Source organism: Aspergillus saccharolyticus (assembly GCF_003184585.1).
Source record: "Aspergillus saccharolyticus JOP 1030-1 unplaced genomic scaffold BP01scaffold_1, whole genome shotgun sequence".
NCBI lineage: Eukaryota > Fungi > Ascomycota > Eurotiomycetes > Eurotiales > Aspergillaceae > Aspergillus > Aspergillus saccharolyticus.
In genome coordinates, this window is record NW_020290611.1 from 852,143 (window position 1) to 878,343 (window position 26,201).

Below are 26,201 nucleotides of genomic sequence, written 5' to 3' on the forward strand. Positions count from 1 at the left end.
AAAAAAAAAAAAGAAAAAAGGAAAAAAGACCACCTGCAATCCATGCCATATACTAGATAAAATTGAGGGTGGGTCGGCAAGATCAAAAACAATTACAACAACAATACAAACGTGATACAAAACCACCCATCCACATCCTCCCCGTGACTTGTCCTTCCCAGCTTCGCAGCTTCATAGGATGACACAGTAACTGGTAAAACCAGTATGCATCGTCACTCCAAGTCCAGGTTTTCCCCTATCGTGTCCCTCGGATGGGATACAGGGAAACCGTCGGACAGTACTGAATGTACCTACACAGTGGGCCAATCGAGTTCGAGTTCGAATTGAACAGGACAGGACAGAACAGGGACCACGTCGATTTGTTCCCCAGAACTTTCGTGCACCATCGCTCCTCCCCCTTACATTGCTTCGGGGATCTTGGGGGATTCTTACTGGTGGCTTCATGATGTTGTTGTTGTTGTTGTGGGGTTTTTGTGGTGATTGTCGGTGATTTGCGGTGATTGGCTGTGTTACTTCAATGGATTCGGTCTCTAAACAGACACAGGGCTACTGTACTAATCATCTGAACCATACTTCAGGAAATCCCAGCAGGACTATCGAACTCTCCCGCCCGGGCGTACTTCTTGCTTGTTTTTCGAACCTCTGGGGGTGCTGTCCTCAAACCCAAGACAAGATTCAACGAAGACAAGACCAGGCTAGTTGAATGAACAAACTCACGCGGAGGAATATCATCTGGGCAACCACGCCGATCGATCCAGCCATCTACTCACCGGTGGAAGAGAAGTCCGCAGAACACCGAACAAGGTTCAATATTCGACAAAAAAAAAGGTTAAAACCTAAGTGCAAGGACAACAGAAGCTCTCTACAGAAAGGATAAATTCCAAGAAAAAAAAAAGCAGGTTCCTTCTTGAGAATCTAGGTTTGTTCATCCACTCCCTCCCCCACTCGCTTGGACGCCGGACTCCTTGTTGTTTGGAAGTGTATACTAGCTGAAAATTTTCGTCCCCTCCACGGGCTTGGGCGTAAAGACCGCAAAATAAACATCTCAAGTAACAGCAATAGTATGGGGAATTGATGCAGCAAGGTTAACAAGGCGGAGATAATTCGGCTTTCGATGAGATGCAGTGGTTTTTCTGCGATATCCGGAGATCCGAACGGAAGGTTCCTCAATGACATCATGGAGGAATAGATAAAACACCGGCGGATCAGAGCGGATACCTAGATCGACAGGGTCCATCGGGTGAATAGACACCCGGCGATTGTTGAATCATCTTACCACGTGGTGACATTACCCAAATCATGTTCCTATTGTAAACCGTGGTCAGTCCGGTACATGGTACATCCACAGCACACCTGCAGTCGTCTCAATCCCGCCGGGACGGCTCCACAAACTTACCTTGAGGTATTCGCTGCCCTTCTCCAGGTACTCCTGTCGTGTAATGGACGACTTGCGGAGTTCCGAGCTTGAGGCCCACTGAGCGGCGCCCTTCCAGGCATCCAGAACCGGATCCGCCGCGCGGCGCACGTTCAAGACGCTGTTGGCGGGCAGACACGCTCGGAAATCTTGACGGAACCGCTCGTCAAAGTTCTGGAAGAGCGTGTTGCCACCGGTAAAGAAGACGTCGCGTAGCAGACGGGCCTGCTCCTCCGGGTTCGAAAAGCGCTGGTTGACGATATCGGCGGCAATCTCGACCAGTCCCGCCTGGTCAATGCCGGCAATGGACGGCTTGAAGACGACCTCGGGCACCCGGATGCGCTCCACGTTCAGGTGGATCTGATGCGCCTCACGCTGACTCTCAGGATCGAACGGCCAAGGGCCCCGCAGGAACACGTGCACCAGGCTCTTGGTCCAGTCGGACTGCGCCGCCAGCGTGTGGTTCTCCGTGAATTCCGGGTCGTGTTCCAGAAGCTCCTTCTCGGCAGCGTTCAGCATGCCGTCTAGATCCTCTTCCTCTTCCTCGTCACTCTGGTCGCCAGTGGCCACTGTACGGTAGACACCCCAGTCTTCGTCGTTGGCACCAAAGGTGTCGTCATCGCCGCCTCTCCGTCTCTTCTTCGGACCGTCCGCAGCCAGGTTGGCGAGGGTCTTCATGCGAATTTGGCTGGCGAGTGACTTGCGGTTGCCCAAGTCGGCCTTCATCCTGTCGCGTTCTTTGATGCGTTGTAGTATACTCTGTAAGACAGGGTTAGCGGCACTCTGCGGAGAGAGCTAGAGATATGGCTTACTTGAAGGTTAGCCCTACGCTCAGCCACCCATTTGTCGAAGTCATTCTCCCGCCTCTCGCGATCAAGCCTTTCTTCCTCCTCCTGACGGGCCTTCTCGCGTTCCTTCTCGGCCTTAGCGCGTTGGCGAGCCTCGATGTTGGACTTCATCAACCGTTGGTGGCGCTTCTCCTTGAGCCCAGCCTCATCCAATTCCTCGTCGGGTACATCCAGCAGCGGGAATGTCATTTCCTCCTGTGGTTCTTCCGTCTCCTCGATACCAAGATCGCGGTTCCTCGACCGCTTGATTGATCGTTCGAGGTCACGAATTAAGCGGTCCAAGTGCGCCTCATCTTTGAGATCTTCGGCTTCCAAGATGCGTCGTGCTTCCTTCTTCGACTCAGACGCGAGTCCGTTCTGTAGATCTTTGTAGTACTCCAGTTCCTGCTCCTTCTTCATCAGCTTCTCCAGTCGCATCTTGGCGGCCTGCTCTTGCAATCTCCGCCCGCTTTCCTTCTTCCTCTCCGCAATGCGTGCCAGTTCCTCCTCCGTCTTCTCGGGAATGACATGCTCCGTATAGGGGTATTGGACAATGTGGTCCCGGTCCTCCAATCCCGTCCAGTCCAGGTACCGGCTCAATTCCTGGTCGTAGTCCTTGGAGACATAGCAATGCTTGTGCACCAAATCCTCCATCTGGTGCTCCGTCATGCGGGCCGGAAACGTTGGGTACTTCAAGCGCATGAGCTTCAGAAGGTACTCCGACGCGTGGAGACCGCCCCAATTTAAGCGCGAGCAATTCGACAGCAGAGCCTTGTTGTTCAACACGGGAATGACATGCGTGGCCGTGTGTGAAGATGAGACAATGAGGCCGTCCGTGCCACGGTTGTATCGGTAGGAAAACAGGGAGTCAATGCCGTAGGCTACCGACGGTGCGGAGTAGCATTCGAAGAGGATCTCGTTCATCACTGCCACCCCATTAGCAAAGAACAAAGTCTCCCTGCGTCGGGCCCTATTCGCTAGAGGCGCAAGACGACTGGTATAGGACTTACTGCGTCGAGCATAGTTCAAGTTGGCGATCGGCTCAGTCATAACGATGGGTCGGTCCACGCCCCCGTCGGCGCCCCCGTCCACCCCAAGCTTGATGAACAGGTAGTCCAGCACGCCCTCCATCACGTCCCAGTTGCCCACCACGCTCGTGCCGGGATCGAACGCATATCGTAGCTGACCGCGCGTCGTGGCGTCGACATAGGCGTCGTTTCCGATGAATTGGCAGGCTTTATTCAGCTTCCGATCGCGATACCGACTCATAACGGGAGGGATGATGAAGCGGGGCTTCTTGTCGAAGGACCAGCCGGCTTTGACCAGATTTGAGCCTGAATATCACATTATACAGAGTTAGAATGGTACAATAGGCGGGAAGAAAGCGGTGGTATTTACTCACCATTGTCAATGACGATGGCGCTGGTGCCGGTGCTCTTCGCATAGCCCTCAGGCTGGGGTGCGTGGTACCCCTTGAACGGGTGGTCCTGGACATTGTAGCCCGGAGGAGGTGGGGGCTTTGCGGCGGTCCTTTCTGACGAGTTGATCGCAAAACGAGTGGGAAGGACGGTGGAAACTGAAGTGATAGCCATGGTGGTCTATTGGGGCCAACCGGGCCCGGTTCAGTGGGAGTAGCGATTCAAGAGCTTCCGGCGACAGAATAGTTCATTGCATTGCACTTCGTCGCAGATGGTAATTATGTATAGCCAAGAGGATGGTGGGGTTGGAGAATGGTGAACGTCAAATGCCTTCCTCCGCGAGTGTTTCTTGAAGGAGGGAGAAATTCTGGAGGCGGCGGCGGCGAACGGAGGTGGTGATCAACGGATACCTTAGTCAAGAGCTTTGAAAGTCCCGGGGTTGTGTTGGGTTCGCTGCAGGTTCCGGCCACCGGCGCCGGATGATGCCAAGATCTTTGGGATACACCCTCTGGACCTCTCTATACAAGACAAGCGAAGGAGTCTATCCAGATTACATGGTCTACTCAGGAACACAAGATTCATTCACCTGATAAATGGAAAGTACTAAAATAATGGTTGCTTGAAATGGACATCATCTCGTCGTAAGTACGGCAGTAATACACGGGCAGAAGATCAAGATGGCTCCTTCAAGTTCTCCGTCGCTAGTACATGTTAGCATTGTTGACCAGCGCCGGGACCATCTCGGTGATCTCAGTACCTTCCAAGTGGAAAAGGACGTTCGACTGGTAGTTCTTGAACATTTGCGCCACAAGCTCAACGTTCATGTTTTGAATGTTGATCTCCTGTATGTAAAGGTCAATGAGGCAACAGATACCAGCGATATTAAAAGGTACCTGAAGGTTCCGATTCATCACCATGATTGATTCATTTAGTTTCTCCTGCGCGCAGTTAGTTACATCTTCTAGCCTATTGATATTGATGAACATACGATGTTGCCAATGATGCGGGACAGCAGCAAGGCTTGCTGGTGCTCGTGTGGACTTTCCTGCATGACTTTTTAAACATTTCTGCTTCAATCAAACAAGGGATTTAATTTTGGGTGTTATTACCATAATGAAGTACTGCAAGGTAGGCTCTTTGCGGTGACTTGATTGTTTGATTGTGATGTTTATGTGTTGCTGTCCGTTTGTGAATGAAGCCAGGCAATGATCACGTGATGACAAAGGTCACCACTGTGTAGTTAGTGTAGAGGAGGCAGTGAGGATCATGATCAGATCTATTTCATGGTTTCAGCTTGAACTTTGGAAAGATTCTCTGCTCCTCACTTTCCTCCTACAGTTATTTTTGGTATTGGTTTAGTGGTGCAGTTCTATCAGTGCCATCATACAGGGGCCTTAGTCAATCCGCACATGCTTCCGGACCAAACTTCTACACTTTCCTTCAGAACCATCTCCAACCTTCGCAACCACGCAATCTGCTCCTGGCTTACGACAGCTTCTCGATACCATCAACAGACCGAGCGAACTGAATACAGCATTCATCATGGCTCCTCTGACGCCGGCAGACAGCGAGAAACACCAGCAGCTTCTGGACCGCCTCGACATCGCGCACGTCCAACGCCCATTCCGCAACCCACACTGGAAGCCCTCCCAACGCCGCAACAAGAACGTCAAGCAGCTTATTTCTGAAAGCTCACGAAAGGAGGCCTCAGTGATGGCCACGCAGACCAACTCCGGGGCCTCCACGCCGCTCCCCGCCAGCACCGATGGCAGCCAGACCCCTGCCGAGGGCGGTTCACGAACCAATATCGCGCAAGCCGCGCAGAACCTCTCCACGCTGGTGCTGGAAAAGAACGCTCGCGCAGCCTTTTCGGGTCCAACCGTGACCTACACCAACATCGAGTCGGCCCCTTCGCTGAACCCCTCCCAGCAGACCCGATACTGCGACATCACCGGGCTGCCGGCCCCATACACGGATCCCAAGACGAGATTACGCTACCATGACAAGGAAGTTTTCGGCGTGGTCCGCACGCTGGGCCAGGGGGTCCCAGAGAGTTATCTGGAACTGAGGGCCGCGCACGTCGTGCTCAAATGAGGTGACAACTTACGATGGTTACGAAATGTTCGATTGTAAGTCAAACATGGTCTACGCAAGACGAAAAGTGATTGGTAGTCAGGTCTAATGATTTGTGATTCTAGCTAGGCGCAATGGTTCTCTTCTAGTATGGGATATAATAATGTACGACCAACACAGTCAAGCGATTCCACCCACCTGCCCCTCTCGAGACAGGTTCAAGGAACTGCTCCGGCTTATTCGTGATCTTGTATTTCAATAATACGGGTTGATCTTCGCCTCTGTGCTGGGTAAACCAGCACTCGACTAGTACCGACGATCCACTGGAGGGAAACATCAGTTACAGCATCGCTGGGGATGCTGTCGCCGCGGCGTGAGCTCAGCTGTCAGCTGGCAATGAAGTGTAATACATATGGTTTCTCGAGAGGACCTCTTCGGTTCAGGCACGCGTTATACTTGCACTGTTGGTATCCACGTGTCGTTATCATTGTGAGGTCTAACCAATGTCATCAGTGTTGTATGATAGATCAATCAATAGTCCGGCCCCTCAATAGTAGGTAATAAACTGCTATTGTCATTGTTGCTACTCCGTAAGCATTGTAGGAGTAAGAGACATAAAACATCTCGGCGACACTCAGCACTGGTACTGTTGACGAGAAGAAAAGATTCAGAGAGCAGAAAAGCGGCTTTTGTGGGAGTGCGGAAGCCAGTCGACCGCCATCCCAATACGGACTAGCTCTCACCTCGCCAAGAAAGGAACGTGGCAGAATTGGGCAATTTTGCGCGACTATCATCAATGTTTATTCAACTCGTTGGGGGAAATTGTTTGATTGTGCTTAACTTAGAAGGTCAAGGCGAACAGCATCGAGCTCTTTTTTCCAGTCTCTGATTTGGATCCGTGTCTGCCTGCAAGCGCTCAGCTTCTACTGCTTGAGTGACCCACGCCTCCGTGCGCAAGCGATCTTTTCCGCCAAAACACGGCAATTCACTTCGCAGGCATTTGTCTATCGGCCTACTATCTCGAGACCCTCATCGCGCAACCAGCACCAATTCCTTCAACCTTGTGTCGACTTGAGATCAACCACCCCGAAAAATCTTCAAACACCACCTCACCGTGCCTGCGTGTAAGAAAAATCAAGATGCCAACCATGTGGCTGTCCGACAATCAGAGTAAGCGCAACCAACACAGCTCAGATCCACCACCTCGGGTATTGAGCTCCCTGAAGCATACTATACAATGAGCTAACACAGTCTCCCCCAACAACAGAGATAGGCGTCATCTTCTGCTCCGCCGGTACGTTCCCCAGCCTCACGCGACCAACCAGCTTCATCCGAATAAAGCAATTGACCCAATTCGCACAGGAGCTCTCTTCCTCTTCGGCGGAGTCCTCATGTTCTTCGACCGCTCATTGTGCGTCCTATCCCCCACAGCATAGCACCATCATCCACACAAGACCTATCAGCTAACCGTTTCCCCACGCAACAAACAGACTTGCTATGGGCAATGTACGTTCCCATTCCCACCCTGCCCCAGGCGCTCCATGCCCCAGGCCGCCCACCGCATACTAAACACCCGAACAAAACAGATCCTCTTCCTGATCGGCCTCACCCTCATCATCGGCGTTGAAAAGACCTTCGCCTTCTTCTCGCGTCGCCAGAAACTCAAGGGCACCGCCGCCTTCACCGCGGGCATCCTGCTCATTCTCTTCCGCTGGCCGCTGACAGGCTTCATCATCGAGCTCTACGGGCTGTTCATCCTCTTCGGCGACTTCTTGGTTACTATCGGCCAGTTCGCGGGGAATATTCCCGTGGTGGGGCCGTATATTAGGACGGCGTTGGAGGCGCTAGCTGGTGGAAGGCGGAATGCTGAGTTGCCGGTATAACGGGAAAAAAGCAAGGCTAAATATGAGAACTTTTCTTTATCACCCCCGGTCTTCCGCGCTTTGACGCTGTGGAAAGCACGGTTTGGGTTCTTGGGCGCCTTGGCTACTTACCTTGGGCTTTTGCTGGGTGTAGCAGCGATGGGGAGACCGACTCTACATGCGAGCGCGTGAATAATGTTAACGTGTGAAACGAATCGATTACACGACCTTACCGACTACTGTTTTACGACTATCTCTTACTGTATGATGCGCATGGGATTCCAAAGGGGAGGGGGTCCACGAGGGTTTATGTACTTTCTATTGTGAGTGGACGAGGATTGGCTTTGTGCTTAAGAGGGAAAAAGGGCTTATTTCATATGGGGTATATATGCTACTCTTATTGGATTGTATTAGATGTTATAATTGTTAATATTCTCTTTGGTCTTTCCCGAAATTCCTTGCAGATAGAATTGGATATATAGATAATCATTATTTCATGTAGTGCCACCATGATTAGATATACCGAGTAATGATGGCTCAGCACTGTCACGAGACTTCCGCCCGGGCGCATCACCCACCCTGCTGGACTGATCCACAAAATAAACTTGAAAGCCGAAATCCCAGAAGAATCAAAGGTTGGCACATATTGCACATATCTACGCGTTGTGGCTGATATCATATAACAACAGGAGAAAAAAAGAGACACAAGAATATGAACAGACAAATCAAGCAGGAGACCACCCGTGTTCCTACATGAGAGTATCACCGCTGCTCTCACTTTGATTCGTCAAGCCCCCTCCCTAACAACGGACTTTTTGATCAGGTGTGGAACCGGCCATCTACCGGGGGTTGTTGATGTAGTCAGCGAGGTTCTCGACGACGGTGGCGGCGTTGGTGGTCTGAACGGTCTCGCCGTGGTGGGCGACAAAGACGCAGGAGTTGGCCTTGACGATGACGATACCCTCCTTACCCTGTAGCAGATTTGGAGTATGATTAGTTGATCGACCCGCACAATGACTGACAACATGGAATATTGAAGATAGATTATAAGTGGTAGTAAAGGAGAGCCGAAAGTATACCTTCTTGCCGTACACACTGCGGTCGTCGGCCTTGATGGTAACGAACTTCTCGCCGCCGACGATGATACCGTTGGCGAAGGCGCTGCTGGGGTCCTTGAAGATGGCAGCCAGGCCGCTCAGCTCCTGAGGAGCGATCTGGGAGAGGAGTCAGCTCTAGGTTCAGGATGGACGAGAGGGGCGCGGGGTGCCTGATAAGCCACTGCGCCGACTAGACTGGCGGTGGGATCATACCGTGATGCCCGGGGAAGAAGCCTCGACGTCGGAGAAGTCATAGGCAAGAATGGCAGCCTTGTCGAATTGACCAGATCCCATCAAGCTAGAAGGCGATGGTTGTCAGGATACATGCTGAGCTGGAAAGGTATACTGCCGTATATGTGTGGGAAGCGGGGTAGGGGCGGGATGGCTTATATACCTGGAATCGACATAGCCTGTTCAAAACAGCAAGTCACATTAGTGATGATAAAACCAAGAGAATAAACACGATAGAAGAGAGGCTCCAGACGGTGGAGTGCACATACCTTGCCAGATAGCGGAGTGCTGACCCATGGTGACGGTGGTTAAGGGTGGTTGGTGGGTGGTGGTGGGATAAACAAACGACGGAGACTGTCGGGGAGAAGAACGGAAGAGGAGGAAAGGAGGTAAGTTTCCACAAGGCAGAAAATGTTAGGGGAAGAGAAGGCGGTCGTCAAAGAGGAAAAAAGTCGGACCAGAGGGGCAGGGATATTAACTACCTACTAAGGTATGTCGTAGTAGAAGGACAAGAAGGTGGTTGAGGGAAAGGAGGGGAAAGGAGATACTGGAGAGGGAGAGAGAGAGAAGAGGGGGGGGTGAGGTTTAGTCAGAGAGAAGATGATGAGGTGGGGGTTTCTGTTGGTCGTTGGTCGCTTTCTGTGTCTACTTTCTACGGACTTTCTTGCTCTGATTGTGCCCCGCCGAGCTCCATCAGACTAACTTGGACTGCCTGCCTGAGTATTGACGGCTTCTTCATTCTGGTTTTCTTTAGTTAGTTCTCTATAGAACCTTTGTTCGACGACCGACTGCTTCTTTCTCCCTCTCTCCAGTCACATCTGTGCCAATAGTGTGAATGTCGATCTCTCTCTCTCTTTCTTTCTCTCTCTCTACGTCATCCTTCCCTGCACCCGCAACTGACCCGTGGTTTGGGAGCTGTCTGCTTCCTCCAATCCGACTAACTAAGCTGTGGTTATGAGAATATCATAAGCAGCCAAAGTCGCAAGAAAGAGGTTTTGGGCAGTGGAGGGGCCAACAACTAGTCCCCATAATCGGAGTGTATTCGGAATAGCCTCCCTACCGTTGCGAATGCTAGACCCTGTTCAGTCCCACCAATGCTCTTACCGCCTCTTCTGTCTCTACTTCGGAGGTGAAAACCTGAGTCTTTTCCACTTAGCGCAGGCATATAGTTAGCTGTGCAGCGACCGAGTGCATGAGATCCAGTCATGTGTCAAAAACCAGCTGCACTCTTAAGTCTGCACTCTGCAGCCATCCGGCAACTCTACTCTTCGCGGGTTACTCCATACCACACAGTATTCGATCTCCTTTCCGTAACGGACCTTCATATTGGATCGCCTTAGTCATTAAATGGGGCCACGTCAGATGAAAAAACAGGGGAAATTAGCCTTGGGAGCAACCGTTCGTTGGTCAGTCGGCCAGTTATTTTGACAACTGCAGACTGTGCATCGGAAAATCCTGTCACGCTCACAGTGCTTAAGTTATAGGATTTCCGTGGGCATGACACATTCAAGATTGACATGTCATCCCCACCGTTGCGCAGGAAGCAAACAGCACGTGCGATCGAGCTCAAAAAGTGGTCTGAAACGGTCTCCCTTCGCTTGTCGCATCCACGCGCATCTGTGACACCCCCTCCCTTACTGCGGGTATCAGCTTCTCAGATCTGCTTGGTTTATAGTACTGTAATTGGGTCAAAGATTTCAGTTTCAGGATGCAATGTCCAGCGACGAACCTAACCCTGCGTCTGCCAAGCGCATTTCTTTGAGCGCTTTTGCCCATGATCTGAAGCTGTAATCAAACACGCAATCAATCAGATCCCGCGATAAGCAACCCAGAGGCCCTCCCACCTTTTCGCACATTTTCCGCCCGCGTAGCTCCTGTAACGCCTCCTGGATAATTTACTTCTAACCTTTTCGTTGGTTACTAGATTCTAGCGCTTCGTCATGCCTTACTCACTCGAGATATATCCTTGGGTCCAACACAACACAAGAAACAGTCTGACACTAACCAGCCCCTGCCGCGATTCTCATTTAGTTGTTGCGTACTCGGCCTCAGGCTCCACTCTAGTTAACAACGGCTATTGTCCGGTGCTTCTTTCCCTCGCCTCGAGTGCTTCTGCTCCATCTCTCCTCCCTCCTTTTCTCCTCGACCATGATTGATTCTTCAGCTTCGTGACTGTTTCGTGGTTCTGTTTCGGGCCCTCTGGAAGGCCGTCCATTCCTTTTCCTTGCTATACTTCATGACTGGTGCTTGAAGTTTTCCATTCCCGACGTTCTTTAAACTGTCACTCTTTTGCCGGTCGATATTACCACCTCCACTCATTTATCTTTGCTGCGTCCATCTGACGGACGCCCACGGACCATTCCAAGTACTCAGAACTATCACTAAGCGGCATTTCCTTGACTATTAGGAACAAGTATTACGACATAAGTGTTCACCATGGCTTTAGGCACGTTTCGCGGAAGGTCACGCACCTTGCGCCAGCCGGAGACCAGCACATCGCCTGCTCAGAAGCACCCAGACACGCGACCACGTAAGAATTCTGGACATCAGGAACCCAGTCTGGATCCTCCTCAGGGCCCAACACGCCCGAAAACAGCAGAGCAGCAGCATCAAAAGCGTTTACAGGATGGCGACCCTGAATTTGATTTCCAGATCGCAACACCTCCCCCGCACGCCGTGCCTTGTCCAACGAGTCCAATTACCTCGCCCACAGACGGCTGGATTGGTGTCGCATTAGGAAGCCCCCGGATGGTAGAGGTCCCTATCGCAATGTCACAGGAGCAACAGCCCGCTAAGCCTGCGGACGTCCCGTTGCGGCCATCGCTGCAGCGCAAGCCGAGCAAATGGAAGAAAATCGGAGGATTGTTCAAAGCGAAGAGTGCATTGAGTGCACCTGTTCCCATGGAGCCTTTCTATCGTGTCCAGCCGACCACTGATTGGCCAATGCCAGCCTCTGCAGTCTCCATCAACCGACGTCAGCCCGTACTTGAGGAAAGCCCTAAAATCGACGAAGGGTCGAGCATCGAAGAGCTCAAGCCCAGGGATAATCATGGGATCGAGGCCAATATCAAGCCCGATGATCAATCCAGTCCCGTTGAAGCTTGGCCGTCTCTAGAACTGAAACCAGCCCCGGAACCGGCAGCCCTGGAACCGGCATCTGCGGCCATTAATAAATCGCCCCAAACTGCTAATGCTTCGTCCAATTTCACGCCCTTGCTCCAGATTGACATTCCCGACATCCAATTGGAACGATACAGCGTCATGTTCGGGGGAGTCTTGCAAAAGAATAGACCTCCATCAATGAACAGACGGAGCATGACGTTGAATGACGCGGACGTGGGAGAGACGAAGGTACGCTATGCACCCTTGCTAATCGTGATTGTCTAACATCTTCGGTCCAGCAATCATCGCCACCGTCGCCAGAAGTGGTTCCTCCTCGACGAAGGGCGACCTCACCATCACGGTCACGGTCCAATTCGCCAAGCTTCACACTGTTCCCCGCCACGCAAGTCAGCAAGGCCTCGAAGGTTCTTGGATCGCAGAACATACCCCGCGGCCCCAGTCCCCTACACAAGACTCAGACATCAGTAACCGAGTCTCACCGGGACGTATCCAAAGACAAGAGCCATCTCGTTCTCATGGTGCACAGTGCACCGTCCGCGCACAAACCGCAAGACTCACTATCCTCGTTCCTTTCAGCCACGTCCATAGACTCCGAGGACGAAAGACTTCTCCTGCAGAAGCTCAAACCTGTGCGAAGCTACGTCGACGAGCGAGAGCCCGAATGGGAGATCATCAACAAGAAGTCCCCCACGAACAGCCAGCCTTTATTACCCCTTCCTCCCCCGACTCCTCCGGCTATTCCCAGACCAAAGGCTCCCGCAACCCTGACGATCAACACGCAAGTACCGCCGACCAGGGCTGCTGCAGCTGCTGACCCACGAAGCGGAACCTCTTCGCCCCTTTCTTTCGTCTCATCCGCGAAGTCACCCAACACGCCTCGCAACCGAACCAACCTCCCGGCGCGGTCTCCCACAGTCAGCCAAGCCAGTACCTCGAGGGCCAGCGCCACCACCACCCCCATCGCCGTTCGGCGATTTCCCCTCGGCGACGAAAGGAAAAACGCTAGTACGTCAGACCTTAACAAACCCCTCCCGACTGTTGAGATCTCCATTGCCCGATCCGTCTCCGTCTCCCGGGGTAAGAAACAAGTGATTGTCCCCATTCGACCCCGGCTGGATCGTGCCAACACCACTGCCACGGACCGCGTGGTGGAGACCAAGATCACCCGTCCGCGTCCTCGGCTCCAAGACGGCGGGGAGTTCAGCCCTCGGCCTGGAAGCACACGGACTGTGCGTGTGGGCAATTTCATTTGAAGCGTTACATGATTCATCCTCATGAGATCCTACGTCACATCTTTCTATTTACTTTTCCTTCGCACCTCTGGCTCAGTCGTGCTTTTGTTCCCTCTTCCTTTGTCTACTTCTCAGCCGGCCCTCCTTTACAAGCGCAGGTAGCATATACTTCTATGCTTCGATAGCTTATCTCTTCATGCATGTAAATTGTTCTTTTGCCCCTTCGGTATGGACAGTCACCACTACTACAGTCTTGATGACCTCATCAGTCCCTCTTCTGCATGTATCTATATTTGTCCTCATCTTGAAACAAAATACCCCCCATGGTTTCGAGCTAGAGGCACGGCTCTAAGCCCTGACCCTCTCCATTTAGACTTTTAATCTATAAACCAGGAATCACGTCTCATTCGGAAACAAATGAACTTTGAACATACGCACATGAAAATCTAGTTCGATCTATTTTCTTGGGAATCTACTGTATCAACAACGGAGCTTTCCCCTGACTCCGCGAGCAAAGCCATCCCACCCCGTAGATCGAATATGCATGTACGGTACCAAGAAAGTGTTCTTCTCCTGTTCAAGCCTTGTCAGGGATAGTAGATTCCGAAACAGTCTGCGTTTCAGCTCCCGCGGCAGCACCACCACTCGGGACCTCGACGCCGGTTACTGTCCATTCCATGCCTGGATACGAATCACTAATCACGCGCACATTGACCCGCGCGATGACTGGTGCCGAGGATGCCGCGTCGGGGAATTTGACCGAGGAGCGGACTGACAGTTGTTGTTGCTGCGGCCGCTCATTGGGTTTCTTGGCGGTGGTGGTGGTGGCACTGCCGCTACTGTGGGAAGAGGTGGGGCCACCACGGCCAGTGTAGTAGTGGTTCTTGTCTCCGTTCTTCTTTCCGCGCGGGCCGGTCTGCCATGAAACACGTTTCAGAGCCAGGAGATCGCCGTCCTGGCCGTCGGGCTTGGCGTTGTAGATGAGCAGGAAGTATCCCTCCGTCTGAGGTTTGGGGAAGCGCGGGGCGTAGATGCGGCATTCGCGGTCCAAGGGGGCGTTCTTCCGTACGATGGAGACTGTGATGCCGCGGGAGGTGATGGCGGAGATGGAGACTGCGAGATTGGGGAGGTAGCCTGTGGCCTTGACGAATTGAGCCTGCGATGAGGAGAGGGGGAGTTTCCTCGTGAGTGAGGAGATGGCGTCGTTGGGAAGCGCGGCAAGGGCGGCAAGAGAGGGTGGAAGGAGGCTGCTGTTCTTGCTGCCCTTCGGGGCGGTGGTGACGTCGATGCCGGGCAGTATCGACAGGGCCGAGTCCTCGGGCCAGCGAGCGGACTTAATGCTCTGGAGGAGGCTCATGAACATCTGGCAAGCGTGGGGGTAGCCCAGTTCGGCCATGACGTCGATGGAGGCCTGAATGATACGGATGCCTTGGTCCAGGACGGAGGTCTGATCACCGACGTAGTCAGAGATTGGAAGATCGATGCGCGACATGTACGCCTGCAATAGGAGGAAAGCTTTGACGTGGGGGTCCCACAGGGGAAGATCACCCATCGAGTCAACGGACAAGGGTAGGTGGTTCGCCAGTTCGGCGTTGATCAAGTCCTCATTGTGCCGCACGGGAAGCTCGTCGAATTCACTGGCGGAGCACATCCAACTCAGGACGTCGTGGAAGGTCGGGTTAGGTTTGGCATGCGACATCAGGAAACGGATAGTCTTGTGTGAGAGGTAGTAGTAACTCATGATCTTGCCGAAGGGGGTAGGGTCAACATCGCCGGTGGCCGAGTCGAAGGCTACACAAGATGATTCGGCGAGCTCACCGAGAGATCGGTCGACCAGGTCAATCATGAATTCCTGCGCTATAGATTGCGCGGCCATGGTGTTGTGCTCTTCGGCCGAAATCTCAAGGCCGTAGTAGGATGGGTTCTTGTGAAGGCGTCGGAAGAAGAACGTCCATGTCAGATAGTCGAGAGCATCCTGCTTCGTGGTGATGGTTCCTGCAGACACCTCGGCGCCCAAATGGTTGTCCAAGACCTTATGCAGAGTCGACTCGACAGGGAACCCAGTGTGCAGGAAGTGCTTGTAAAAGGCCTTCTTTGCGTCCTGCGTGAAGATGCGTGCAATGCCAGAGTTGTCGAACTGCGGACGTCCCGCACGGCCTAACATTTGCAGGACATCGGTCAAGTCCATGTCCCGATAGCCTTCTATCTTAGCATCGAAGAATTGGGTGCCTTTTACGACGACTAAATGGGCGGGAAGGTTGACACCCCATGCAAGTGTACTTGTCGCCACCAGTATCTGAATCTTGTTATTCGCGAAAAGCTCTTCGGCCAGTTGTCTGTCGGATTCCACCAAACCGGCATGGTGAAGACCAATTCCGAAGCTAAGGGCTTCTCGTAAGGCGTCATCCTTGACCCTAGTAAGGTTCAACTGCAGGTCTTCCTCCGACATACGGACAAACCGCCGAGGATTGTCTTCCATACCACAGTAATTGATCAAGTCTTTGGCGGTAAGACGGGTTTGTCGGCGCGAAGCAACGAACACGATAACCGGCTTGTCAGGGGAATGATTCTTAATGGCCAGGAATGTTGGTCTGTTCATCGACTGCATAAGGGGACAGAAGCCGCGCTGCTCGGGAAATCCATCGATATAGATCTCGAGCGGCACAGGACGCACTGAATGGCGGAAATTGTACAAACCTTCCTTGACACCTAGCCAGTTCGCCAGGTCGCTGGCGTTTGCGCAAGCAGTGGACATGCCCATCAAGCGCACAGAGCCTTTAGATTGAGAAGCGATGTAGTTCATGCGGGAGACGATGATCTCGAGAATCGGTCCTCGGTCACCACCAAGCAAGTGAATCTCATCGATGATCACCAAGCTCACTTTACGCACATAGTCTCGGGTTTGCCAACTACGCGAGATACCGTCCCATTTCTCAGGAGTAGTGATGATGATATCCGCGTCTCGAATCGTCCGAGTGTCAGGCGTGTTGTCTCCGGTCAGCTCGACCAATTTGAGACCCATTGGCGCTGTCAGACGCTTTTTCCAGTCTTGGACGCGCTCTCGCACAAGGGCTTTCATGGGCGCGATGTACACGACCTTGGAGCCGGGCTTTTCTCTAAAAGCCCACCACATAGCCAGCTCAGCGGCCACAGTCTTTCCACTACCTGTCGGAGAGCCCAAGAGTACATTGGCTGGTGTATGGTATAGAAGATGGAAAATTTGAGTCTGCATGGGATTGAAAAACTGGAAGCGTTGTCCGTATAGTTCCTCCAAGATCGGATTCTTCAAGGCAGAGATGGGCAACGGCTGGAGATTGAGCAGATCGGTATACACACTCTCCGTGTCTGGACGGATCAGATGCTGGAACGACACCGGGGTGACTGTCTCAGCACCCAGCCAACGGTCCGAGATTGCTCGAACGTAGATCTGACTGGGCAAAGGATCTGAGAGTGGGATGGTGAAGTTCAGCTCATGTTCGTCGTTCAACTTCTTCCGGCTCAGGATGAAGTACTCATGGTGATAAATCTCAGACGTTTCCGAGTTCTCAACCCAGATCCAATACGATTCTGACGCACCATGATGTCTGTCATTCCAGCTAAATTCTGGGTAGAGCAGAAGACGGATCCGCAAAACATCCCGGTTCAGAGGGGCAATCTCGGCTTCGACGGCCAAGGTAGGGAAATTGTCCAGTAACTTGGCCAGTGTCTTGCCCATCCGGTGATTGTGGACCAGCTGTCCAATCTCTGCCGTTTCCATGTCTCTCAACGACTCAATCGCCGACGTTGGAAGCTTTTCATCTAGATTTCTGAGAACTGGCTGAGGAAGATCAAACTGATGGAATGGATGGTCGAAGGGCCACATCTGCTTTTCAATCGATTTACACATCGACAAAAGGACCTGGCATTGGTAGCCCCAGCGTCGATTCAAGGCTATCATAAATAAAGCACGACAAATACGAGCGGCATTTTGCGCCACATAGCCGGTATCCGAGACCAATGCAAAGTCCTCAATCCTAGCACGGGAGATGTACGACTGAAGCAGAATGTTGGTTTTTGCATGTGGTGAGTCGTTGCCGCCCTCTACTTCTGTCTGGGTGGCCTCGTCTCGTAGTCTGTTGAGTTCTTTCGACTCGCTTTCGCGCGCTTGTATGTTATCAAACTCACCGCTCATGCTAATCATGCTCAGCACATCAGCTTCAGTTGCACGTGGTCGCATCATGTTGTTGAAGATTTCAATACTGGTTTGTAGAACATAGTATTGACTCGCGATACGGCCGACGTCCTTGGCCCTGAGGTCTTCCGTTTTCTCGTTGTATATGATCATCTGGCTCTTCTGAAGGACCAGCGCTGCTTGAATGATGAGTTGACGCCGTCTCTGGACCAACATCGGGTCATCACGAATCTCGGCCCAGTCAATGCCATAGTTCCGAGGCTCGCGCAGCATGCGTACAAATAGATACGAATATCCCAGCCATTGCACGGCTTCTGCGACCGAAGTGACCGTGCCCAGTGAGATTTCCGCATTCAGGTTGTCCACCAGTCGACTAGAGAACCTGGATTCAATCGGCTGCTGAGACGTTACTGCCGAGATATAGTGGTTCAACTTATCATGAGTGGTACAGATGAAACCAATACCAGTGTCCTGGAACTGAGGACGACCGGCACGACCAAAGATCTGCAGCACATCAAGGATGCCCAAGTCGACAAATTTACCCTCCTGCGGATTGTAGAGCTGAGTTCCCTTAATGACAACTGCGGCCGCGGGAAGGTTGACACCCCATGCCAGTGTCGCAGTACAACAGAGGACCTTGATTAGCCCCTCGGAAAACAGTCGCTCCATCAGGTTACGGTCGCTCCGACTCATTCCAGCATGATGGGTTCCGAGTCCACTGCCGAAAAGTTCTCGCAGCTCACGAGCACGACTGCGTTTCACATCTGCCAAACCATTGGAGTATCCTTCCTCGTCTTGACAGCTGAACAGACTCTCGCAACCATCTTCGGTGGCCATTTGCCGGAGCATCCGAGCAGTCATAACAGTATCCTTCCGTGAATGGACAAACACCATGACTTGGTGTCCTCTCTCGAGCATGTCGCGGACCTTTTCAAACGCCACAACATCGATGTTCTCGCGCGACTGCTTGGACCCAGGCTTTCCTTTGACGCCAATGAAGTGCTGCTCGAGTGGTACGGGACGGAACGATCCGTCGAAATAGAACAGACCCGCCATCTTATTAACTTTAAGGAAATCGGCGACATCGATATAGTTTGGCAGTGTGGCCGACAAGCCAACAATGCGAATAAGAGACTGCGTACTTTCGACCTGACGCTGGGTACGTGCCACCAAGGATTCGATGACGGCACCACGCTCATCATGGAGCATGTGCACCTCGTCAATAATGAGCAGGCGCACCTTCTGTACAAGCTCCGTATCTCCCGTGCTCTTTCGAGTGACTACATCCCATTTCTCAGGGGTAGTGACGATGATCTGGGTTTCCACAATCTCCCGCTTGGTCAACTGCATATCACCCGTCAACTCACGAACTTTGATATTGAGCCAAGCGAGTCTCTTCCCCAGCTTCTCAGTGACTTCCGCTGCCAGGGCCTTCATTGGAGCGACATAGATGATCTTGAAGTCCTCCAACTGCACTGCGAATTCCGTAGCGTCTGGCTGCTCAATGGGGTTGGGAATAGTGTTCTTGCCGATCGCATTCAGGATCGTTAGCATGGCGGCGTCTGTTTTACCAGCACCAGTGGGTGCACAAATGAGCATGTTCTCATTGGTCCTATAGGCTACCTCATACAGCAGGCTCTGCATGCGATTCAGGGTTTTGTACCCTCTGAATGTGCCTTGACATAGACCATCCATGGACGCGATGGGCACCAGCTTCTGACCGGGCATCATACCGCCGGTCTTGGACGCGGGGACTTCGATCTCGGTATACTTCTTCTCTTCGATCTGCTTACTCCCCATGGGTAGCCCATACCGTTTGCCTCCGAGGGAAAGAACGTTTCTGGACTCGTGCATCTTGAAGACATGAGGGTAGTGCGGTTCAGCCCTTGTCTGGGCCTCCAACAATGGCGCATTCTTGTGCTCGTAGTCCTGCTGCCGCAGAGCTTGCTCGCGCTCGGCCCTTGTCTGCAATCTCCCCGAGAACAGGCCATCCGTCTGGGCCTCGGTGCGTGTGTGAGCATGGACATTCGCGATGATTTCCGACCTATGCGCGATCAAGTCGATCACGAAATCCAGATCCTCAAAGCCGACTATCTCAGCCAGCGACATCTGCAGTTCATTATCTCCACTATCCGTGGCCAGAGCAGCGGTGATCTGCTGCGCGATGTCATGTGCCTCCATGCCAGACTTACCGGAGGCGAGGCTGGCGCACTTCTGCTCGAGCCATATCTGGTCATAAGCGAATGTTACTGGAGCGGAAGGGAGGTCGTCAAAGTCATCATCGGCCCCACTGGACTCATCATCCGAGCTGATAATATCCCAAATGTCGTCGTCTATAGTTCCGGGGGATGAGTAGTCCTCATCAAAATCCAACTCCAGGTCACTTCCGTAAACAGGTTCCTTGGCGGGGTCTGCTGGAAGCTTTAGATCGGCGATGGCCTGACGCATGGCTGCCAGCTGGGTCAGCCACTGTGACTCAACGGAGCCAGTACCATCCATTTTGATCGATTGTAGGTTAGTAATGAGCTTTGAGCACCTCGGAGACCAAACAGGTGGAGGAGAGAAAAGTAAGTGACTGATGAGATGAGGCTGGCCAGTGGGCGATGACGGCAGCACCCGGCAGAATCAACAGGCCGGGGCGGTAAGCGGATTCAATATACTATCAATACTATCCAAAGAAAACCGACAATTGCCCTTCAATTTTGTGTGTGTATGGATTCAGTTACTGTACATACGTACGTAGGCAGATATTGGATGAACTGTGTCTAGATGCTGCAAATTGACTGCCAGCATTAGTCAAGATCATGGTCAACCAGGATCCAGACCAGTTTTAGTCATTGTGGATTGATAAGCAGGTGAAATCACAGCTTAGATAATCGGGGCAATTGAAGAAGTTCTCCAGAAGGAAACGAATGCAGTGAGCCAGATGGCGTCAGAACAATTGTGAATGGTCCAATTATGCTCCTAGAAAAGCAGCAGCCCTTCGTATCACTAACGGTATAATTCCGGAGTACTTGTTATCCATCGCGATAACTCAGTTTGTCTTTTGCTGATTGGTGATCATCTACCGGCTCCTCTCCCCACTCAGTTCAGCCATTTCTGCCCCTCCACCTCGGCGTCTGACCTCCATCCTCCCCCCCTCCTCCCACTTCTTCCTTGTTCTTCTTTCCTTCTCCTTTTTGCTTTCCTTCCCTTCCTCCCAAATGCGCACCTGTTCTTCTCTCCGTTCCCTCCCAGCGCAGGTACTTAAGAACCGCCTTTCTCACGGCCGTTCCCCTCTTGTCCGTTCATCCCGAACCGCTACAGGCCACCGCACACTAGCTACAGCCTCCCACCCAAGCACCGTCACTCACAATCACCGGAACGTCCTGGCTACTACCTTTCCACGACCGACCTCGACCACCGTCGCACGAATCACCTCTTTTACACGGCAATTCTCCTCCACCGCCGCTACGGCCGACTCGAACAACATGGCTCCCGTTGAGGTCCAGCAGTACGACTACATCGTCCTCGGCGGCGGAAGTGGTGGCAGTGGCAGCGGCCGCCGCGCCGCGGGCTGGTATGGCGCGAAGACGCTGATCGTCGAGAGCGGTCGTTCGGGCGGTACTTGTGTCAACGTGGGGTAAGTCAAAATCACCCTCACACTCTGTATTGCAATCGAGCATACGAGAGCTAAAACCTTTTTTCTGTTTCATTCCAGCTGTGTCCCCAAGAAAATGACCTGGAACTTCGCCTCCATCAACGAGAACCTGCACGCAGCCCAGCACTACGGCTACACGGTGCCAGACGACGTCAAGATTGACTACAAGTACTTCAAGGAGCGACGGGACGCAACAATTCAGCGACTGAACGGGATCTACGAGCGCAACTGGGGCAAGGAGGGGATTGATCTGGTGCACGGACGGGCCGGGTTCGTGGAGCCGCGGGTGATCGAGGTGACGCTGGAGGACGGCAGTAAGGCGCGGTACACGGCGCCGCACATCCTGATCGCGACGGGCGGCCGGCCCAGCATCCCGGACATCAAGGGTGCGGAGCACGGGATCACGAGCGACGGGTTCTTTGAGATTGAGGAGCTGCCGCCCAAGATCGCCGTCGTGGGCGCGGGCTACATCGCCGTGGAGCTGGCGGGCGTGATGGGCGCCGTCGGCGTGGAGACTCACATGTACATCCGCGGCCAGGAGTTCCTGCGCAAGTTCGACCCGATGATCTCCAAGACCATGACCGAGCGCTACGAGGCCGTCGGCATCCACGTCCACAAGGGCCACCAGGGCTTCAAGGAGGTCCAGCTGCTCCGCGACGGAAAGGGCAAGGACAAGCTGCTCAAGCTGATCCACCACGACGGTTCCGAGACGGAGGTCAACGAGCTGCTGTGGGCGGTCGGCCGCGTGCCCGAGGTCGAGGATCTGAATTTGGATGTCCCCGGCGTCAAGCTCAACGAGAAGGGTCACGTCGTTGTCGACGAGTTCCAGAACTCCAGCGTCGAGGGGATTTATGCTATTGGTGATGTCACCGGCCAAGCTGAGTTGACTCCTGGTATGTCTTTTTTTTTTTTTTTTTTTTTTTTCCTATTCTTCTCCTTTCCCTGTCCTCAAGCAAAAACCCCCTCAAACTAACCCTTTGCAGTCGCCATCGCCGCCGGTCGCCAACTCGGCAACCGCCTCTTCGGTGGCCCCGAATTCAAGACCGCCAAGCTCTCCTACGACAACATCCCCACGGTGGTCTTCTCGCACCCGGAGGTCGGCACCGTGGGTCTCACCGAGCCCGAGGCCCGCCAGAAGTTCGGCGACGAGAACATCAAAGTCTACCACACCCGCTTCACCGCCATGTACTACGACCTGTACCCGGCCGAGGAGAAGAAGCAGAACCCCACCGAGTTCAAGCTCATCTGCGCCGGCCCCGAGGAGAAGGTCGTGGGTCTGCACATTTTGGGCCTGGGCTGCGGCGAGATGCTCCAGGGCTTTGGTGTGGCCGTCAAGATGGGCGCTACCAAGAAGGACTTTGATAGCTGTGTCGCGATTCACCCCACCAGTGCCGAGGAGTTGGTGACTTTGCGGTAAATCCGTCAAAAGAGGGTCATATGGTCGAGTTTGTGTATACTATAGAGCATGAGCTGGAATGGATGTGTGGGTGGGTTTAGAACTTTGATACACATGCCACATATGCAGGTTTTTTCACGATAGTGTATGCATGATATCCAAATAAATCTTCGGTTTCCAAGATGGCCAACGTGATATGGTGCAAAGCAGAGCCCATGAGCGGATACATGGGTTTCCATCTAGAAAACAGTCAAATCCAAACACAGCCTGCTGTGTCCCCCCATACCCCCCCCCCCACACCTCCTCCTGACCCTGTCCCGGAAATATCCTGTATACGTGTTGGTGTATGTACAAATAATATCAGAGATCCCGCCATGAGCTTTATAAACATCGTAAGCGACAGAGAATATAACTGTATGCATATCGACACCCCGACATGCTCTCGAAAAGGTATAGAGAACGAAAACGAACACGCTAAGAATGAGAGGCTTTGAGAGAAGGAAAAAAAAGGTCTGATGGGTCTCTCCCAACGCAGTGTAATAGATATAGGTACCACTGGAATTTCGCCAGAAATGGAAGCTCCCCAGCCACCTCCCCTTCCAAAAAAAATGCTATTAAACACGCTGAGATCGCTGAGAGCGCAGAGTTGAGTGACGACGGATGATTCCGTCTCCTTGCATCGAGTGCCGAGGGTAGTGGTCCCGAGGGTCATGGCCTGTGGTGGCACTCTGCTCCGGCGGGTTCTGGGGCTGGGTCTGGTCGCGGTCACGGTCGATGGACATCTGACTCAGACTCGATGCACGGCGGCGCATGCGGCGCTCCGCGTCGGCAATCTCGTTTTGATTGAGCGCCTCCGAGGGCAGCAGAATGGCACGGTCCAGAGCGTACGGCAGACCTCTGTGCCGGCCGCGGATCTGCATGGCCATGATGACCAGTTTGGAGAGTACGTGGAATTCGGCGGAGAACGAGGCGTTGATCCCGGGATAGCCCAGGGACATGCCCACGGTGCCGTAGGCCGAGACGACCTCGAACAGCACGGACCAGATCTGGAACGAGTAGTCGTCCTGGGCTTGGAGGCGCGCGCCTTCGACGATGGTGATGACGAAGAGCCCCAGGAACACGTACCACAGATCAAAACTCAGCTGTTTGCGCAAGTGAGCGCCGATGTAGCTGGGCGGGGTCTGGGTATCATCCCCATCCTCTTCCTCGCCGGCGTAGATTCCTAAGCTCTTCTCCTCGTAGACGTTGGTGCGTCGTAGGGAGATGGCGATAGGAAACACGGATATATACATCATAACCAAGTATGATACTTGGACCGCGGGATGAAGGTCTGAGATGGAGACAACTGTCAAGCCAGCAGTTCGTGTGCAGATAGCCTGGAACAAGCCATCCAGGACCCGAATACCGGGCGACAAGGATGTGACGGTTGAGTCATTCAGCTAGACCGTATGTCAACTCCGGTTCACAGTTTGGGATAGGCTGGGGAAGGGAGGTAAAGACTCACATCAAGAATGATGAAGAAAATCAGGTCAATTCCATTCAGCAACACCAGAATTGCAAAGAGCCACCAAGTAGCGTTTCGGGGAAAGAGAAGGGTAAAGCACCGACGAGGGTGATCGAGGAGAAACCGCAGTTCCTCCCACAGAGGGGTCTCTGCACGAACGAACTTGGAGGAAACCCAGATGATGAACCGCAACATACACGGGAAACCTGTATTCCCAATGACAACCAGGAATCCCAGGAGCAAAAGGGGGAAAATGGCATCTTGGAAGGACATCATCGAGTTTGGGGTGAGGGTGAATCCCACGTCATTGAAGGCCGACTGGGCGGTGAAAATGGCCCACCAAGGACGACCCTGTCCGGCCTGCTCGACGACCGACCCCCAATGGGTGGTCATAATCCACGGGACCATGCAGATGATTCCCAAGAGATGAAACAAAACATAGTAGGAAATCAAGACCACCGCCAGGGTTTTGAGCGCACGGTACTCGATTCCGCCTAGTTCGTCTCGCTGTTCCTCGGTCAAATCAACGAAGTTGGAGTTACGAGCAACGGTGGCATTCCAACTCAGGTAAGGCTGCGTGGGCCGTTCGCGCTCTTGTGTGAGGGATCGAAACACGCTGCTGAACGTGGGCCGCCGTGTTGTAGATCGGGCTAGCGGAGAATTATCCGTCTCGTCCTTCGTCTCTTTGAATGTGGGACGAGAGTCCATGCGGGGAAACGTCTCATTCCTCGTGCGCGAGCGAAACATCTCGGGTTCGTTGATAGTGATGTGGGGTCCATCCAGTCGGCGAGACTGAGCATCCTCCTCCTCGTCATCCTCCGCGTTGTTCCTATCCGCTTCATCCTCGTTACCGGATCCAGCCCTGGTGTCACCCGGACTGCGCTCTGCGTCGGACTCCATCTCTGCGGGTTTGGCGGGCGGTGCGGCATCCTCGTCTTCTTCCAACACCTGCGGTACACCGCCCCGATCATACTCCCGAGGACTGGGGATCCGCAAGGCTCCTTTGTTCCTTCGCTGGTTCTCCAAGAATGCGATGTGATGTTCCGGGCTGAGTTGCGCGGGAACGCGCAGACTCCCCACCCCATTCCCCAATCCGAACGCCAGCTTCCGAGCAAAGGCCGCCTCCGGATCCTCCGCATTGTTCTCATCGGTCCGTCGAGTTGTTGGTGATGCCGGTGGCGAACTGTTCTCCTGGGGTGACTTGACACTTTGACCGCGCGAGCGCACCTTCCCTAGCGTATTCCGCAGCACCACGATAGGACGGTTCCCGACGCCAGCCTCCTCCCGATCATAACTTGTGCCGTTCTTGTCTTCGGTAACAGTGCGTTGGCGAGAGCGAGTGTAGCGGAGAGCTCGAGCATCGCGGACGACGTGTTGGAAGCGTTTTTCGAACCAGTAAAGGCGCACAAAGACGAGAACGGTGTTGATAAAGATGGGGGTGGTCAGCATAGACGCCACGTACAAGAAGACCTGCTGATAGGTGTTCAAGGTGTTCAAGTCAACGGTGTTCAAGCCGCTCTGTGTAGTTGCACTGGTCGAGAGAAAGATAGCATTGATATAAGAGAGACTGGAACCGGGGAAGATGATGACGGAGGTCAGGATTGTCATCGTAATGATGTAAGTATAGTGGATAGTGATATAGTTCACCCGCAAACCCTTTGTCCAGGGGATGCGCGAGGTGACGGTATTCGCCCATCGCAAGATGGAGGAAAACATCCTGCGATGTTACGCGCACGGAGCTCGCTCCGTCACAAAGGCAGTAGATCGGAACAAAGGGGAAGGGGGATCGTCAGTCGAGATGTCCAAACTCTCGGGAGAAAGGGTATCCAGAGAATTCAAGGGACAACTAGACAAGGGGGAAGGATGACAGCCCCGGGGGGGTGTGGATGGGGGATGGAGGGGATGGAATTCACAGTCAGGGAATCTGCGGGTTGCCTGCCGATCGGTGACGACAAAAGAAGGAGGGGAGGAAGAAAAAGGCGCAAGGCCCAGAGCGGAACTGCTGTAGGTCAAAGACCCACGATAGCAGCTAGTCGGGGCAAATGGAGCAAGTTAAGCATTTTTTAGTCAAGCCGAGAAGTAAGTGGGAAGAATAGAAAATGGGGGGGGAGGTGGAGGGAGGGATGTTTGTAGTTAGTGTTGAAGAAGTCAGTTGAAACAACCTATGCTAAGTAAGTATCGATGACATGGAAGAAAAGAAGCCCGACGGAACA

At 53.1% G+C, this 26,201-nt stretch overlaps 9 protein-coding genes across 9 annotated transcripts; 4 read left to right on the forward strand and 5 right to left on the reverse strand.

Annotated features, from left to right (window-relative positions):
- Positions 1-1,074: 1,074 nt before the first annotated feature.
- On the reverse strand, positions 1,075-4,253 carry BP01DRAFT_7827 (actin-related protein ARP5). The gene is made up of 5 exons (XM_025580100.1): positions 3,644-4,253; positions 3,252-3,575; positions 2,227-3,167; positions 1,397-2,173; positions 1,075-1,305 (listed from the first exon to the last, which is right to left on the reverse strand). Exons 1-5 carry the CDS (start codon positions 3,831-3,833, stop codon positions 1,273-1,275), a joined length of 2,265 nt encoding a protein of 754 aa, XP_025435816.1. The 5' UTR covers positions 3,834-4,253; the 3' UTR covers positions 1,075-1,272.
- Positions 4,223-4,810, reverse strand: BP01DRAFT_352375 (DASH complex subunit DAD4). Its single transcript, XM_025573923.1, has 5 exons — positions 4,769-4,810; positions 4,648-4,704; positions 4,553-4,597; positions 4,417-4,501; positions 4,223-4,360 (listed from the first exon to the last, which is right to left on the reverse strand). Exons 1-5 carry the CDS (start codon positions 4,769-4,771, stop codon positions 4,332-4,334), a joined length of 219 nt encoding a protein of 72 aa, XP_025435817.1. The 5' UTR covers positions 4,772-4,810; the 3' UTR covers positions 4,223-4,331.
- Positions 4,811-4,920: 110 nt separating this feature from the next.
- BP01DRAFT_7860 (uncharacterized protein) lies at positions 4,921-5,956 on the forward strand. The gene is made up of 2 exons (XM_025580104.1): positions 4,921-5,788; positions 5,858-5,956. The coding sequence occupies exon 1, from the start codon at positions 5,202-5,204 to the stop codon at positions 5,751-5,753; it is 552 nt and encodes a 183-aa protein (XP_025435818.1). The 5' UTR covers positions 4,921-5,201; the 3' UTR covers positions 5,754-5,788; positions 5,858-5,956.
- A 790-nt stretch (positions 5,957-6,746) lies between these two features.
- On the forward strand, positions 6,747-7,803 carry BP01DRAFT_7895 (Got1 family protein). Its single transcript, XM_025580109.1, has 5 exons — positions 6,747-6,902; positions 7,000-7,026; positions 7,095-7,143; positions 7,223-7,238; positions 7,319-7,803. Exons 1-5 carry the CDS (start codon positions 6,872-6,874, stop codon positions 7,613-7,615), a joined length of 420 nt encoding a protein of 139 aa, XP_025435819.1. The 5' UTR covers positions 6,747-6,871; the 3' UTR covers positions 7,616-7,803.
- Positions 7,804-8,042: 239 nt separating this feature from the next.
- pfy1 (profilin) lies at positions 8,043-9,498 on the reverse strand. The gene is made up of 5 exons (XM_025573924.1): positions 9,192-9,498; positions 9,086-9,101; positions 8,905-8,989; positions 8,674-8,808; positions 8,043-8,565 (listed from the first exon to the last, which is right to left on the reverse strand). The coding sequence occupies exons 1-5, from the start codon at positions 9,217-9,219 to the stop codon at positions 8,434-8,436; spliced, it is 396 nt and encodes a 131-aa protein (XP_025435820.1). The 5' UTR covers positions 9,220-9,498; the 3' UTR covers positions 8,043-8,433.
- A 1,720-nt stretch (positions 9,499-11,218) lies between these two features.
- Positions 11,219-13,576, forward strand: BP01DRAFT_7960 (uncharacterized protein). Its single transcript, XM_025580111.1, has 2 exons — positions 11,219-12,273; positions 12,324-13,576. Exons 1-2 carry the CDS (start codon positions 11,359-11,361, stop codon positions 13,296-13,298), a joined length of 1,890 nt encoding a protein of 629 aa, XP_025435821.1. The 5' UTR covers positions 11,219-11,358; the 3' UTR covers positions 13,299-13,576.
- A 109-nt stretch (positions 13,577-13,685) lies between these two features.
- Positions 13,686-20,135, reverse strand: BP01DRAFT_331330 (RNA helicase SLH1). The gene has a single exon (XM_025573045.1). It carries the CDS (start codon positions 19,945-19,947, stop codon positions 13,855-13,857), a length of 6,093 nt encoding a protein of 2,030 aa, XP_025435822.1. The 5' UTR covers positions 19,948-20,135; the 3' UTR covers positions 13,686-13,854.
- A 287-nt stretch (positions 20,136-20,422) lies between these two features.
- glr1 (glutathione-disulfide reductase GLR1) lies at positions 20,423-22,670 on the forward strand. The gene is made up of 3 exons (XM_025573925.1): positions 20,423-21,070; positions 21,149-21,981; positions 22,072-22,670. Exons 1-3 carry the CDS (start codon positions 20,919-20,921, stop codon positions 22,503-22,505), a joined length of 1,419 nt encoding a protein of 472 aa, XP_025435823.1. The 5' UTR covers positions 20,423-20,918; the 3' UTR covers positions 22,506-22,670.
- Positions 22,671-22,795: 125 nt separating this feature from the next.
- Positions 22,796-26,097, reverse strand: BP01DRAFT_412714 (potassium ion transporter). Its single transcript, XM_025578963.1, has 2 exons — positions 23,989-26,097; positions 22,796-23,923 (listed from the first exon to the last, which is right to left on the reverse strand). The coding sequence occupies exons 1-2, from the start codon at positions 25,702-25,704 to the stop codon at positions 23,099-23,101; spliced, it is 2,541 nt and encodes an 846-aa protein (XP_025435824.1). The 5' UTR covers positions 25,705-26,097; the 3' UTR covers positions 22,796-23,098.
- Between the last annotated feature and the right edge of the window lie 104 nt (positions 26,098-26,201).

Bases quoted from the DNA above. Each gene is read 5' to 3' on its own strand.
- BP01DRAFT_412714 (XM_025578963.1), bottom strand. From the start codon at position 25,704: ATGTTTTCCTCCATCTTGCGATGGGCGAATACCGTCACCTCGCGCATC. The intron at 23,924-23,988 runs GTGAGTCTTTAC...CATACGGTCTAG, and splicing joins TTTTCTTCATCATTCTTGAT to CTGAATGACTCAACCGTCAC.
- BP01DRAFT_7960 (XM_025580111.1), top strand. From the start codon at position 11,359: ATGGCTTTAGGCACGTTTCGCGGAAGGTCACGCACCTTGCGCCAGCCG. The intron at 12,274-12,323 runs GTACGCTATGCA...TCTTCGGTCCAG, and splicing joins CGGACGTGGGAGAGACGAAG to CAATCATCGCCACCGTCGCC.
- BP01DRAFT_7827 (XM_025580100.1), bottom strand. From the start codon at position 3,833: ATGGCTATCACTTCAGTTTCCACCGTCCTTCCCACTCGTTTTGCGATC. The intron at 2,174-2,226 runs GTAAGCCATATC...CCTGTCTTACAG, and splicing joins AGCGTAGGGCTAACCTTCAA to AGTATACTACAACGCATCAA. The intron at 1,306-1,396 runs GTAAGTTTGTGG...GGTTTACAATAG, and splicing joins AGGGCAGCGAATACCTCAAG to GAACATGATTTGGGTAATGT.
- glr1 (XM_025573925.1), top strand. From the start codon at position 20,919: ATGGCTCCCGTTGAGGTCCAGCAGTACGACTACATCGTCCTCGGCGGC. The intron at 21,071-21,148 runs GTAAGTCAAAAT...GTTTCATTCCAG, and splicing joins GGTACTTGTGTCAACGTGGG to CTGTGTCCCCAAGAAAATGA. The intron at 21,982-22,071 runs GTATGTCTTTTT...AACCCTTTGCAG, and splicing joins CCAAGCTGAGTTGACTCCTG to TCGCCATCGCCGCCGGTCGC.
- BP01DRAFT_7895 (XM_025580109.1), top strand. From the start codon at position 6,872: ATGCCAACCATGTGGCTGTCCGACAATCAGA. The intron at 6,903-6,999 runs GTAAGCGCAACC...CCCCAACAACAG, and splicing joins GTGGCTGTCCGACAATCAGA to AGATAGGCGTCATCTTCTGC. The intron at 7,027-7,094 runs GTACGTTCCCCA...CAATTCGCACAG, and splicing joins CGTCATCTTCTGCTCCGCCG to GAGCTCTCTTCCTCTTCGGC.
- pfy1 (XM_025573924.1), bottom strand. From the start codon at position 9,219: ATGGGTCAGCACTCCGCTATCTGGCAAG. The intron at 8,809-8,904 runs GTATGATCCCAC...CTCCTCTCCCAG, and splicing joins CTTCTTCCCCGGGCATCACG to ATCGCTCCTCAGGAGCTGAG. The intron at 8,566-8,673 runs GTATACTTTCGG...AATCTGCTACAG, and splicing joins GCAGTGTGTACGGCAAGAAG to GGTAAGGAGGGTATCGTCAT.
- BP01DRAFT_352375 (XM_025573923.1), bottom strand. The intron at 4,598-4,647 runs GTATGTTCATCA...AACTGCGCGCAG, and splicing joins CCCGCATCATTGGCAACATC to GAGAAACTAAATGAATCAAT. The intron at 4,361-4,416 runs GTACTGAGATCA...AACATGTACTAG, and splicing joins CGTCCTTTTCCACTTGGAAG to CGACGGAGAACTTGAAGGAG.
- BP01DRAFT_7860 (XM_025580104.1), top strand. From the start codon at position 5,202: ATGGCTCCTCTGACGCCGGCAGACAGCGAGAAACACCAGCAGCTTCTG.
- BP01DRAFT_331330 (XM_025573045.1), bottom strand. From the start codon at position 19,947: ATGGATGGTACTGGCTCCGTTGAGTCACAGTGGCTGACCCAGCTGGCA.